The sequence below is a fragment of the Petaurus breviceps genome, unplaced genomic scaffold, assembly GCF_028583685.1.
Source record: "Petaurus breviceps papuanus isolate PSGF00001 unplaced genomic scaffold, PetGlider_PUasm1.0 454, whole genome shotgun sequence".
Taxonomy (NCBI): domain Eukaryota; kingdom Metazoa; phylum Chordata; class Mammalia; order Diprotodontia; family Petauridae; genus Petaurus; species Petaurus breviceps.
In genome coordinates this window covers 1,874,582-1,889,759 of record NW_027186342.1, presented here as the reverse complement: position 1 = coordinate 1,889,759, position 15,178 = coordinate 1,874,582, and the positions used below count along the sequence as shown (strand labels likewise).

The 15,178-nt window shown below is 44.4% G+C and overlaps 1 protein-coding gene across 4 annotated transcripts; it reads right to left on the bottom strand.

Moving 5' to 3' along the window:
* Positions 1–4,435: 4,435 nt before the first annotated feature.
* On the bottom strand, positions 4,436–8,512 carry PRR13 (proline rich 13). Of its 4 annotated transcripts, none has more exons than XM_069101219.1 (4): positions 8,403–8,512; positions 7,665–7,701; positions 6,896–7,260; positions 4,436–5,066 (listed from the first exon to the last, which is right to left on the bottom strand). In XM_069101219.1, the coding sequence occupies exons 2-4, from the start codon at positions 7,681–7,683 to the stop codon at positions 5,025–5,027; spliced, it is 426 nt and encodes a 141-aa protein (XP_068957320.1). In that variant the 5' UTR covers positions 7,684–7,701; positions 8,403–8,512; the 3' UTR covers positions 4,436–5,024. The 4 variants fall into 4 exon arrangements, with proteins under 4 accessions (XP_068957320.1, XP_068957319.1, XP_068957321.1 ...); XM_069101218.1 differs by having other exon boundaries at positions 8,355–8,446; XM_069101220.1 differs by having other exon boundaries at positions 7,665–7,703; positions 8,365–8,439.
* Between the last annotated feature and the right edge of the window lie 6,666 nt (positions 8,513–15,178).

Here is a 15,178-nt window from a genome sequence, read left to right as displayed (position 1 = left end):
CCTTTCTGAATGAGTTTAGCATTCTTTTAGTTTTTCCTACTAGTCCCTTGGAGTCTTTGGTATTCCCTTTGGTAACCCCTCTGACCCTAGCCTTTCGGTAAGTCCCTCACCTCCTTGAGACTTCTACTGGGATTCTACTTGTACCATCCAGAGATAGTCATACGTAGACCACATCATCTGAATAACCTCCATCATCTTGGATTCTGACCTCAGTTCCCAAACTGTTCTTTGGCATTTCCTTAACATCAGTTTCCCAAGTTCTTCATCCCTGTTCTGACTTCACTTCCATCCTTCAAATGGTTACTCTCAGTCCTTATCCTCTTTGACTTGCCCCTTCTCTTAATCAGCCTGTTTTTGTTACAGATTCCATCGATCTCCCCAGCCTTCAAGCTCAAAACCCCCAGGTGCCGTCTTTGACTTACCACTTTTTCTCATCCATCACATCTAATCAGGTGACTTGTCCTATTAATTCTCTTTGTAGCATCTCTAGTATATGCCCCATTCTCTCCTCTGACACTGCCCTCATCATTTTATTCAAGAGCCTTCTGGGCAGCTATCAAACTGAACTTTCTAAATGTAGGCCCAACAATGCCCTCCTTTTCACCTCCAGGCTAAAATATAAAATTTGGGTCTTAAAGATTTTCACGTATAACCTTGCCCCTTCGTATCTTTCCAGTCTCCTACCTTACTGTCTTCCAAATATACTCTGATCTAGTGATACTGGACTCTTGGATGTTCCTTAAACAAGACACATCATATCTCAATTAGTTGTGTTTTTCACTGGCTTGTCCCCCATGCCAGAAATGATCTCCTTGCTTATCTCTCCCTCCTGACTTCCTTCAAGTCTTAGCTAAAATTCTGTCTTCTTTAAGAAGTCCCTCCTGGTCCCCCTTACTACTACCGTGTTTCCCCGATAATAAGACACTGTCTTATTAATTTTTTTGGACAGAAAAACACCAGAGGGCTTACTTTCAGGGGAGGGCTTATTTTAATGAACATTGACAGCAATTTTAATAAACAGGTAAATGTGAACAAAAAAATGTACCTTTATTCAATAAGCAAATCACTGGGGAAGAACAGGATGACGCGCTCACTGCTGCAGCTCTGATTGGATGCAGCTCGGAGTGCGGCATGCATTTCACCTGGCAGGGGGATCACCTTCACTACAGTAGCAATCTCAATAGGGCTTATTTTCGGGGGAGGGCTTATTTTAGAGGAATCTTACACAGTAAGGAGAGGGCTTATTTTCGGGATAGGTCTTATTATTGGGGAAACACGGTAGTGCCTTCTGAAATCATCCCTAACACGAGCTCAAGTGCTTGATTGAGTGCTCGAGAACACTCGCGAGCGCTCGCACACACATCCTTGTTTGTGGGTAGTTATTTGTACATTGTCTCCCATATCAGAACATCAGCTCCTTGAGAGACTGTTTTTTTTTTCCTTTCTTATATCCCTAGCACTTCGAATAGTGCTTGGCAAACAGCAAGTAGTTAACAAATGCTTCTTGACTGATTCGCCTTAAATTGTTGGTGGAACAGCACATCATCCTACCTATCATCTAAGCTTAGAACTTCAGGCTTCCCAATTTTCTCATTTTTGCAGTGCTGAGCACTCCATCTTTCTCTGTTTCTTGGTTTCTGTGACATTCTGAAAACTCCCATTTCATCCTTCGCTGGCATCTCTGACTCCTCTTGCTCCACAAAGGGCAAACAATTCCAAACCTCAGTCCTCAACCCTCTTACCTTTTTGCATTGTCTTCCTGAATCTAGGCCCAATTCTGCCTTCTCTTCCAAGAAGGCTTCTCTAATCTCCCTAGGAGTGATGTCTCTTGGGCCCTCCCATCAGTGCTCAAGTCACTCCCTCTTGGACCTCTCCTATGCAATTAATCAATCATTCTGTACTTGATGGTAATCACTTGTGTATGTCTCAGTGCCTTCCTCCAATGAAATTTTAAGCTTCTGAAGGAATGACAGAGTGGGAGAAGTCTAGAGTGCATCTTTGTAATCCCAATGCCTCGAATATGCCTTGTAATAAATACTAAGTGTTTAATAAAGGTGTGAAATGGAGATTTAAGTTTTTGTAAGATAATTAAATTCCTCCCAATCAATTTTGCTTTCCATATCAACAATGATAAAGCTTCATCTTGGACCTGGGAGAGGGGGGATATAGTTAAAAACAGCTCCTAGGACAGGGATGAAATTACAGGCTTCCCACAAATGTTTATGGAAAAGTGGGGCTAAACTGAACAAATGAGTGATTTACCCAACTCTGTCTTCCCAGGACCAAAGCAAACTGATTAGGGACATATTCCCCATTGGCCCAAAGCTAAACTGTCTACTCTTCAGGTCTCACAAAAACCTTCCTAAACTTGCCATTTCCCAACAGAGTGGAAATCTTAAAACAAAACACTATCTTTGGTGGGGAGGGACCAAAGTCGGAGGAATCAGGAGCCTGAGGGAGAGTAGGTTGGTGGCATAATTAAATCAGAGCACTGGATGACCACTGAACAAGAACCAAGGCCCTCTTTTTATAGTGGGAAACACTGCAGTGCTCTCTCTAGTTGGGGAAATTCATCTTAGGGAACATAGAGTGACAAGGCAGGGAAAGGTAGTGAGGGGAGGATCTCATGTTTCTTTCAGACTTCTTTTATGTCCTTCTTCCCTGCCATTCTCTCACTGTTTCTCTCACTATGTAGCTTTCTCACATGATACACTGCTTAACCTCTATCTCTGGCTCTGTTCCTCTCAATCTGGTCATTTCTCTCTGTGCTCTCCATATCTCCCTATTCTTGTGTCCATTTTGTCTCTTTTCCTTCTCTGGAAAGGAAGAGGTCTGCAGAAGAGGAAATGAGATCATAGAGTATTTGAGAGAGGAAAACTATTAGAAAAGCAAAAAATAAATCCAGCCCCGACACCTGAAAAGAGGGCTCAGGCCTTGGAAATTAAAATAAAGCCAAAAGGAAGCTACAGAACATAGGGTTCTAATTGTGTCACAATTGGCCTAGGAATAAAGGAATATCTACAATGATGTGCCGGGATGCATCTTGTCCAAGCCCAGTTCTCTGTGATCTGGCAGACACCAGTTCTCATGCTATATTCCATTGATCTAACCTCTGTTCTGTGGGCTCAAAAGTAACAGGCTTCTCTTCTTGTTGCTAAGATATCACCATTTGACTCTCCCAGAAGGGCCTCATTCTGATACGGTTGCTCCAATTCCCTCACTTTTGTCCTCCACAACAGAATATAAGCACTGAGCACAGGGATTGTTTGGTTTGGGACATGCCCCAACTATTCCTGATAATCAGTGTTGATTGACCTTCATTGAATTAGTCTAAACCTTCAATAAACAGTTATTCAGCACTTACTATAAAAGCAGGATTAGGCTAGGTACTAGAAAAAATACAAGACACAGACCCCATGAGGAGTTTATAGTCTAATAGGAAGGAAAATCACAAATATGTATGCCTATGTTACAGTGGGGAGAAAGTAAAGGAGGTATAGGAAGTTTAAGACAGGAGAGATCCCTTCACTGCTCAATCCTCTGTATGGCCCCCCCACCCCTAGTAAATCACAGGCTTCATGGTGATGTCAGCTGAAGTGACACACACACACACACACACACATCCTGTTTCTCTTTCACCTTGATAAACCTATCCCTTCTGCTATAAACATTGCATCCTGTCTGAAACATAAGCCTTTACGTTGAGGTGTTATCACCTGGGATGCCACCTTTTACCCTTCCACTTTGCATACTTAATCCAGGATTTCTCTCCACTTTTGAGACCTTTCAAAATCGCTATCCCATCCTCCTAAAGCCTTCTCTGTCACATGATGAATTAATCTGTCCAGTAGTTCTCTGAGGGCTGTCCTCTTTTTGTCTGATGTGGTGTCTGGGTCTGTATTCTAACCTTCCCATTAGCTTAAGGAGTTCCTGGACAACTATTTCCTCCTCCCTTTGGCTCTACACCCTCAGACACCCAGGACACAGTTTACTAGGATCACATCAGCAAGCTAGACACACCCAGGCTTGTTTCTCTATGGAAGGAGTAGTACCAACTGATAGATTTTTCACAGGTCCAAGAAAAGCCAGTTTGAAGGGTCTAGCAAGAATTAAAGAAAGGGGGGCTGGGTGTCTTCAACAAAGGGAAGATCATATTTCCTCTTTTAGAACAAAAGGGCCCATTACTATATCCATTTTTGCTCCAACTGCACCCTTGGGTTCCCATTCTACTATACTTCCCCTTATTCCTTAAAAACAGCTTCATCAGCAAAGAGGACTCAACTGACTTTCCATTCAGGAGACAAACATGGTGACAATAACATACCCTCCTGACTCATGCTCTGCTCTGTGGACTAGGTTGTTATTCCTTTAAGAAAGAGGCAATAAAAGCAGTAGAACTTGCTGGAAACAGTCCCAAGATATTGGCACAGATGAATGGAGACTGGGATAAACAGCTTTATTGGGAAGCACAAGAGAAACAGAATCAGACCCTAGAATGATTGGGATGAAAAGAGCTCACCAAGGAATGAGGTTCCAAAATGGCACCCACAATTATCTTCTTCAAAAGAACTCTCTTTCCCAGAAGGCAATGGGCTGAGTAGACTGCAAAGTCTGCTGGGAAATGTAGTTCCCACATCTCATTATCATAAGACTACTATGCCCAGACCAATTTCCATGGTGAAGCCACATACCCTTTTTTCCCCCCTTCTCCCACACAAATTACAAAATAAATTTTTTTAAATCACATTTTTCCAGATCCTAAAATGTTCTTCAGCATTTGGCTCAAAAGACATACATTTTCAGAAAGGAGTGCCCCCCAATGATTCAATCGAGTAGGTAAGAAAATAGACTTCCTCAGCCAATAGGGATCCTTTCCTCACCTTCACCAGCCAATTTGGGCAAAGGGTGAATGAGGTTGGGCTGAGGTTGGGGCTGCAAGGCTATCTTCCCCCAGCATAATATGGCGTCCAAGGCTTGATGAGAGAGCTGGGGTGGTGTGACTTGGGGGAAAGCAGGCCCAGGATTCAGTCAGAGTCACTGCTGGAAGAGGAGGAGGAGGAAGAATGCTGCAAGGGGAATGGGAAAGTGGAGAGGAGAGATTATCAGACTTTGAACTCCGACCACATGAAGTCCCACCCCATTCCTCATCTATCTAATATGTACTGTCCCATACAAGGTACACCTAAGACCAATAATTCACACATGGAACGTCATCAATAGATTGAAAACAAGTTCCACCCTCTGGAACTAATGCTACAACAGTAGTTTAAACCAACCCACGTTATTGCTGGGGCTTTTCATGAATTTCGTTTAGAATGAGGTGCCTCCTCTTCTCATGCAAGTGGTTTCATGAATGAGACAGCCTCTTTGAGGAAGGCACAGTGCAGTTTTGTATAAGCAGAAGTTAACTGGCAAATAAATGTTAATAACTGAAGCAAAGAATAGCCCCCAGCACCTTCAGTACAGACAATCCACATGAATGACCCTACGCTTACTCAAGTAACTCAGACCTAGGCAAAAGTACTAGGGGATAAAAAGGAGACAAACTTTATGGTACTATAAAAATGTGAATTGTTATCTAAACTGAACGGCCTGCATGCATGGCAACTTTATCAGCAATGGTAAACATTTATTTTCTAACACTGGCTTCTCTTTAGTTGTTCTCCAATGGTTCCACCTCTCCCTTTCTGCAGCATGCCCACTATCACTGGAATGAAGTGAATTTAGACATAGCCCCATCACATCTTCTTCCCTCTCTCCCTGTCCCAGGTTGGTTTAAGCCCTCCGTATAGTCATATGACCTGCTCCAATCCATGCTACGGAACACGGTACTTGAATGATCAGTGCTCCCAAGGTTAGAGATCAAAAATCCTGGATTCGGGGCAGCTAGGTGGCACAGTGAATATAACACTGGCCCTGAAGTCAGGAGGGCCTGAGTTCAAATCCAGCCTCAGACATTTAACACTTACTAGCCCCGTGGCCTTGGGCAAGTCACTTAACCCCAACTGCCCCTCAAAAAAAAAAAAATCCTGGATTCCCAGACTGCTCTGGCCTGGCTACCTGATGTCAGAATAGTCATTCAACCATGCAGAGTCTCAGTTTCCGAAGGCCTGTTATCATGATGGGTCTGTAAGGTTTTAAGGTACCTAAAGTACCTTTCTTTATCTCATTTGAGTCTCACAACACTATAAGGTAAGTATGGTAGTTATTTTTAACCCCATTTTACAGATAAGGAGACTGAGGCTCAGAGAGGTTGAAAAACTTGCACACAGCCACACAGCCAGTAAGTGACCAATGCAAGATTCAAGCTTTGATTTCTCCAACCTCCCATTCTAGCTAGCTTTCTTGAGACTATACTAGAATAACTAAGGTGAAGGAGAGAGAGGAGATAGGAACCTGACCCCAGGTATTCAGTTACAGAGTCAAAGGGCAAAACTAATTAATCCTTTGGCTGATGGTCATAACCCCATCCAAGATTATTCCCAAATTCCTTCAAATGTGTGTATCTATATCTAGGCCTCAGCACTCAAGGAGGGTGTGGATCATTTATTCTGCACAATTTACAAGCAATTAAAACCCAGATAATCTGAGGTGTCTGCCAAAAGTTATCCATAAACTCAAGAGTTTGGAGCTGAAAGGGACACCAATGATTATCTAAGCCAGCTACTTTATTTTCCTCAAAAAACTGAGATTTAAAAGGATTTGTTCCAAGTTAGGGAAGTATTAAGAGGCAGAATTCAACCCAGTCTCTATTCTGGGGTGCAAGGCCAACATCCTCTCTTCACTAGTCTATACCTGGCATAGCCTTCTGACAGTGTCCCAAACTCCCCTGGGCCAGAGACTCCAATATAATGCTCCTCATCCCAACCCCAGTAGGGCTACAAGAGAAACTGACCTTGCCATGTTTGTGATGTTTATGCATCTTTTTATGAGCTTTTTTCATCTTCTTCCTCATCTTCTTATCCATCACTATACCTGGCCCCACTACCCCTGGGGCCAAGGGACAAGGGCCAGGCAATGGGTAGTGCCCTGGAGGTGGGCAGGGACCTGGAGGTGGGCAGCCTGGGTATCCTGGTGGATGCCCAGGGCCAAAAGCAGTACCAGGAGGATAAGCTGGATTCCCTGGTAAACACCCAGGCGGGGCAGTACCTGGAGGGTATGCAGGATTGACTGATGGTGGGTTGATGGGGTTGGTAACCCCAGGGTACCCAGAAGTTGAAGGGGGCATAGGACCCCCAGGAGGGTACATCCCTGGCTGCCCTGGATGGGGAGAGAAGCAGAGTATGTCTTACAACCAAAACAACTGGTGGAGAAGGGACCCTGGTACCTTTATTGCCTCCTCTTCCTTCAGGCAGTAGTGAGGTTAGGAAAAAGGAGGGATTATAGAGGGAAAAGAGGAGATATCCCAGGTGGGAGGGAAGAGGGGAAGGGAAAAAATATAGGGAGAAGAGGAAATTAACTGAGCTCAAAAAAGTTAAGTTTTGTGTGTTGGGAAGCAAAAGGGAAAAGGGAGGTCAAGTGAAATTTTTGCCTTAATTGGAAGCTTCATGGGAGGGAGAAAACGGGCATAGGAAAAACCACACCTTCCCACCCCTTCTTGAAGCCTTTCTAAATTAAGGATAGGAAAGAGAAGGGGAGCACAGCACACCCTCCAAGACACTTACCTGCATTGGGGTTCCACATACTTCACTGTTCTGATTCCTACCGGGAAAGAAGGGACAAGGAAGAAAAAAATTTGAAGGTCAGGAAGGGGCAGGACAAGGTGGCACAAGCCTCCTCCACCCCAGATGTCTGGAGCTGATCCCCTACCCCCTAAATTCCACAAGGACCCTTCTGGCTGACTTTTGGAGAAGACCTCATCAGCCCCGGCCTCTCAAATGGATGGAGGGGGGATTCCTCCAACCCTTCTCCCCTTCCCCGTCCCCACTTCTGGGCACAGCTGCAAGACCAGCTAGGCAGGCTAAAGCTCAGGAATCCGGGGGGTTCCCCATTCCTGCACTCCGCACCCCCTTTCCTTGGGCTGGGAGAAGAGGGACCCTGGGTGGAAAGGGTGACGGGACAAACACAAGAGGAGATCAGATATCTCCAAGCGTACCTTGGTGCCTGGAAGAGGGAGGGGGGCCCGGGAAGAAAACCGAGGGGGCCCGGGAAGAAAACCGAGGGGCCCCGATCCCACTCCCACGCCCCAGAGAGGAAGGGGGAGAGCCTCCCGTCCCAGCACCCCAGCGGGGTAGGCAAGGACTTAGTAGGGTCTCCAAGCACGGGAAGAGGCTCTTCCGACCCGCCCTGCCCCACCGAAAGGGAGACCCGGCCCGGGAGGGGAAGGGAAAGAGGACCCCAGCAGAGCCCAGCACCTCTGCTCCTCCACAGGAGCCAAAGTCCGCACTTCTGCCCCCACCTACCGGCGCCTGCTTCCTGGTCCCCACCTCCCTCCGCAGGCCCCGCCTCCAATGAGGCCTGATTTGCCACGCTGCCGGGATCTCGCCTCATCATTGGACAGGCTGCCTGTCGATCTCCGGGGTGCGTGCCGGACCCGGGGAAACGGTCGCTGGAGGGGGCAGTGTCAGCCTGAGCTAGGAGCGAGCTCTGGGAAGCTCGGGTGAGGTCTCTTCCTCCGGGCGGGGCCAGGGGCCCACCCACCCAAGCCCCGCCCATGCGCACAGCCCTCCCCTAGGCCCGGCAGTCGGAGCAAAGGGCTGGGGCGCTGGTCTGGGCAGGAGACGTGGAGAGCTGAGGCAGCTCCCGGGCCTGGCCCCGGGACTCCCGCCCAAGGAGGACACTGAGTCCGGGCAAGAAGCACGAATTAAGCGCCTGCTATGTGCCAGCCAGTGTGTCGAGCTCTGGGGGCACCGAGGAGAGTCCCCTTCCTCCAGGCCCCCCCAGTGCAATGGGGGAGGCCGCGTGCAGAGAGCAGAGCCCAGGCACAATGGCAGCAGCCACCGAGGACCATGAGCATCCTTGCAGAGAGGCAGGGAAGCCTGGCGGGAGAGGAAGAGAGGATCCCAGACATGCCTGGCCCGCAGCAGGGCAGCTACCGCACTGGACTTCACACCCAGGCCCTTCAGCTCAGACATCCCCGCCCCTCCCACCCCCAGCATCCCACCTGCACAGCCAAGATACTGTGTATTTTCCCTTCCCCGAATAATAAAATCCCCCCCCCCCTTTTAAAGATATGGACTTAGAAAGCGCCAAATAAAAACAGATGTCCTGAGGCATCCATCTCACCCAATAAAGAGAGGGTCCCATACCAATGACCTTGGGACAGGTGTTAAAACAGAAATCCTGCACGGAATTGTAGGTCTCTATTATGTACTGCTTGCTTTTCCTTTTCAATATATAAGTTCACCCTGTAGCAAAGCAGAATGTAAAGTGACTTCTCAGCAAAAGGCCTCACCTTTGAATGAGGTTTTAAGTGGTAACCGCCTGGGGAGCAGAGCAGAAGTCTGTCATTGTAGACACAGGAATGCTTTGGGTCTAGCATTTCTTCTGTGTGTAGGAAATAAACACTTGTAGAGTGTACACTGAATATTTTTTTACTCTCCCTTTTGAGGAGACCCTAGATATGAACCAAACTTATGTTATAAGTAAGTTGTCCCTGGAGCACCTAGGGTACGGGTGTCAGGACCTGAAGGGTATAAGAAAAGAGACCCTAACTCTTCTCATGAGAAGTGAGGTTTCGCCAAGAACTGAACTCCATTGCAATCTGTAAGTCAGTAAAGAACAGATGAGCCCCCTGCCCTTCCAAAAAGGGAGGGGGTCAAGTGTCCCAGTCTTTTGGGCCCAGCAGCACTTGTCTTGTTAAATTAAAATCATAGACTAGAATTGGAAGGGACCTCAGAAGTCATCTAAGATGGCCTCTAATATAATAATATGAATTCCCAATATAATCATATATAGGCCAGGGCCAGCTAGGTGGAACAGTGAATAGAGCACCAGCCCTGGAGTCAGGAGAACCTGAGTTCAAATCCTGTCTCAGACACTTACTGGTTGTGTGACCTTGGGCAAGTCACTTAATCCCAATTGCCCTCTTCCCCCCTGTAAATCCATGCATGAGCAGCTTTCCAGAGGACTGCTGCTGTGAATAGCTTTCAAGGTTCTGATAACATAGTATAGTGAACTCTCTATTTATTCAATAACAAATCAGAGCAAACATTTGCAGAAAATCAAAATACACCATTCACAATGTTACAACTTATCACAGAAAATCAAAATACAGCATTCACCATGTCACCCCTCAACAACTTATCACTAAAATGTTGTAATGGAAATGCAAATTTAAAGATCTTCCCTGCCCTTAGGCCCTTTGATAGGCTTAAGAGACTCTGAGAACCTTCCTTGATTTGAAAATATACTCTGCCTCCTAATAGGCTGAATGTGATCACATGGAGCCTGTGGCAGGAGGCTTGGTTTTCAGGAATGCCCACACCTTGATGCTGTGTGATAGGCAGTGGGTCAAGAGAGTGGTTACATTCTCTGACCCAGGAGAAGGCTATATAATCCCTGATGTGAGGCTTTGCTTTGGGGCTCACTTTGAGAAGTGTTCTGTGATTTGATCAGATGAGACTCTGAGAAGCCGTTGTTGAGAGCACCCCAGCTTTGAAAAACCCAGATATTGATTTGGTATGGATGTAATGGTTGGACAGTTTGGAAACCTGTCTACTTGATCTGTTTCTCTGTCTTGACAATTCTGTCTGTATACTCTGAAGTTCGGGGTGCTGACCTTTTTTCTCCTGAACTAGGTAAACAATACATATTTGAATGATTAAAGTAAGCTTGTTAACCCATTTTGAGTTGCTTTCCTTTAACAAAGCAGATCTAAGAAGCTGTGTTGGCAGCCATCCTGGGGACACTGAGGTGCTTGCTGATACAAATGTCCACATAGTTTTCACCAAAGTGGTCACAATAGTTTTCAACAAAGTACAATAATTTAGTAACTATCATTCAATCATCCTTAAGGAGGGACACAAAATACAAAAGTCAAAGTACTCCACCCCTAGTCTTAATTGGAGATTAGTTTCCAATCATAAACAAAATACATTCATTTAGTCAATCACAGAGTACTTAATTCAGTCACAAAGTACAATAGTCAAAGTCCCCCACCCATGGGGTACAATTAAGTTATAATTTCAACAGTCATTTCAATCAATCAAGCATATATCATTTACCTAGTTCAGGGGGAAAAGTCAGCACCCTGAACTTCAGAGAATACAAACATAAGTTAAACAGAAAATAACACAATTAAGTAGACAGGGCTTCCAGCTGTCTGACCGTTACATCCATACCTAGTTAGTTAACATAGGGGGAAGCACCAATATCTGGGTTTTCAAAGCCGGGGCGGGGCTCAAGGGCTGCCCAGAGTCTCATCTGGCCAAATCACACAACTCTTCCCAAACTGAGCCCCAAAGTAAAACCTCACATCAGAGTCAGTCACTACTCAGACAATTTCATCAGTCACTACTTATTATCCACGGAGAGGTCTTTTCATCTTGACTTGAGGCAAGTAGCTCCTACCTGAATCCACCAAACTGTCACCTGGGTTCAAAGTCTCCCAGTTCCTTGTCCAGCTCTCCATGCAGTTTCTGCTCCACATTGAAGCTCACAGTGTCCAGTCCAGCTCAAATCCTTCACAGTCTCTGTTCCTGGGAAGACAAGGCTTAATAAAGCCACAAGAACATTCAAACACATTAACAAAGCCCCAAAAACATTTGTACAGAATACCAGCACCACAGTCATGCTTCCTCAGTCTTCGGCAGCTCCAGCTGGCCCTCAGAAGTCTTCAGCAGCTTCCTTCTCAAAATCAAAATCACTTTCTCCATGAAAGTTTCAGTCCAGCAGCAGCAGCTCAGCCTTTAGGTGCTCATCCCAAGAAGTTCTGGCTGTCCACCTTGTGCTCTTCCTTATATACGGCACAGCTCCTCCCCAGAAGTTCACAAGTTGTGGGGTTCACACATTCTGTTTCTTAAAAGACTTGATACAAAACTCAAAAGAAACTTGAACTGAAACAAGGTGTTAATTCAATAGCTGGAACAAGGTGTTAACTACTTCTTTGCTTGCCATTACACCCCCTTCCAAAAAAAAAAAAAAAAGCAAAATTATAGTAATCTATAGACCATCTAAGGTAGCCTCTATATGATGATGATAATGAAATTTATTATAGTGTTTTAAGGTTTACAAAGTCCTTAATTGAGACTCACAATATGCTTTGGACGTAGAGACTCTATTCCTATCCCCATTTTACAAATGAGAAAACTTCTTCTCCAAGGTCACAGCCAGGGTCTATGGCAAAATTTGAACTCAGGTCTTCTTAGCCACAAATACAATGTTCTTATCCACACTACCTAGCTGCTTCCTCTGAATTTTAGAGATAAGGAGACTGGAGGTCAGGAGAGATATGGGTGCTGGATATATAAACTTGGGCATCATCCTCAGAGAGGTAAATGTCAAGTCCATGGGAGACAATGAGATTAAAAAGAAAAAAAATGTAAAGAAGGAGGCACAGAAGAGAGCCTTTGTGTATTTCCATACTTAGAGAATGGGGCAGGAACAGTGATCCTGCAAAGGACACTGAGAAGGGACAACCAGAGAGGTAAGAGAAGAAGAAGTTAACTGTCAAAAAAAAAAAATCCAAGGAGAAAAGTGTGTCCAAGAGGAGTAAATTGTGCCACATGGGATGAGAAGAGACAAAAAGACCTCAGATGAGGAGATCATTGGTGACTTTGGAGAGCATAATTTTAACCGAGTAGTGTGTTTCAAAGCCGGATCACAAAGGGCTTTAAGTAATTGGGAGATAAGAAAGTTGAGACAAAAAGTGTAGACAGCTTCTTTCTAGGAGTTTGACTGTGAATCAGAGAAAGGAAGGAAGATGTTAGTTTTAGGGTATGATCAAGAGGAGGGTTTTTAAAAATCTAATTTAATTTTTTTTTAAGGATTCAGGTGATCTGGACATATATATAAGCACCAGGGATAACCAATGGATAAAGACAAACAGAACCTTTGGGAGATGGCTGAGAAAATGGAAGGAGAAATCTCCTTGCAGAAATGAGAAGGGATAAATAGATGGATTGAAACTAGCAAGTGGAAAGGCTCCTATTTCCTCTGAGCAAAGCAGAGAAAGGGGGACGAAGTCCCCATGATTCATAGGAAGGAAAGGGTTTCTCATGACCAATGGCCTAATTTTTTCAGCAGAAGTATGAAGTGAGGTACATAGCTAAGAGTGAGAAGGCAATAGTGTAGGGGGCTTGAAAGAAGATGAGGTTTGAAAGAAACACTGTGGGGAGTTTGCTGGAGAGTCAATTAGGAAAGAGAAAACAGATTGGTGTGCCCCAGGGAGGCCTGCTTGAGATCAGATGGCCTACATTTGTAGTAGATACATTCAATGGGGTGGTAGGACTTCCAGTCTGTTCAGCAGCTTGTAGGCAGGAAAGGAGAAAGCAGATGATGGGAGTAAATCCAAGGTTCTGGTTTAGAAAGGTACATGCTATATATCACTAGCACAAATGGGTAAGGTATTCAAGCAAAGAAGTCAGTGTGATATTGAACTAGTTAACTATATGCTCAAGTTTTTTGTTTGTTTGTTTTTCTGGAGGGGGGAAGGCAGGGCAATTAGGGTTAAGTGACTTACCCTAAGGTCACACAGCTATTACCTGTTAAGAGGCTGAGGCAGGATTTGAACTCAGGTCCTCCTGACTCCAGGGCCCCTGCTCTGGAGGGCACTGCGCCACCTAGCTGCCCCTATGCGCAAGATTTTGAAGGAAGGAAAATAAAACCAGATTAGGAACAATGACCTGGGAAATACAGGGTGGGAATAAGGGGGGATGGGGAAGGGTTGGAGTACCTGGACTTCATCTTGAAGATGGAGAATGAGTTCAGGAAAGATAAGGTACAAGGAGAGATGTTTAGATATGAGGTTATAATGACAAAGAGGAATTTCAGAGTTATGGATCGAGAAGGTATAATTCAACTCAATCCAATTATTTTAAAGATTTTATTTTTAATATAAACTCCCCCCCAAAAAAAGTTTCCATACACATAGCACATAGCACTTTCACACCCAAAAAAAGAAGATTCTATATGAAGCTGAATCACCATTTCAAATGGTTTGCTTTTAAAATATATATGGTAATAAATTCTATGTTATTTTCAAAACTGCCCTGCTTGTGTATGCTTCCTTCTGAACTTCCATCTTTGCATTAAAAAAAAAAAAGATATGATGGCCTCATTTTGGGGGACATCACTATTGGTAACTCTTCTTTTCCCTATACCCCCTAATTAACCAAGAGAAAAAAAGGAAGGGAAGCCTTGTCATAAGAGTAGTCAAGAAAAAGGATTTTGTCCAAAAATGCATGGTTCTGTACATTGTGTCCATCATCTCTCAAGTAAATTCAATTATACGAGCAATTATTGGTCATTAATCAACACCAATTAATTATTCATTATAGTTAGAATTAATAATAGTGTTAATCATTAAATATTAATCAATTTTAATATTTAACTATGGAACATTATGGGTGATGATTAAAACAAGAAAATAGTACCCTGGTATATTATGGTAGAGGTGAAGAGAAAGCAGTAGTATGAGTTGAGAAGGTTGATAAATTTTCTGGAGAATCAGGGGATTTGAGGGGACAATGACCTATCCTTTACCCCCAAAACATTAATAGCAACACTTTTTGTGGTAGCAAAGAACTGGAAGCAAAGTAGATTGGGAAATAGCTAAAGAAATTGTTATATCTGAATGTAAGGGAAGTCTACCATGCCATAAAAAACAATGAGTGTGATGAATACTGAAAAGCATAAGTAGACTTATGAACTGATGCAAAGTGAAGTAAGAAAGACCAGGAAAACAATATATGATGATTACAACAATGGAAATGTTCAGAACAGCCACAAAAGAAGGGAAAGTGAATATTGCAGAACTAGAAAGAACAGGCTTTCCATTTTGAGGAAGGACCCAAACCAGCCATTCTCCATTCTCTGGACTTGACCACCATGACTCAGTGGCCTCACCCCTGTGGGTTCCTTCTCCCATTGATGAATTCTTCCCAGAACCTTCTTTATAGGAAAGGGCCTAGACCAGTCATTCTTCATCCTCAGCATACTCCCCCACCTTTTCAGGTCTCCTTCTAGGTGTTAGTGTGGAAATTCTTTGAGGGCAGGGATTGTCTTACTTTTTGTTTAT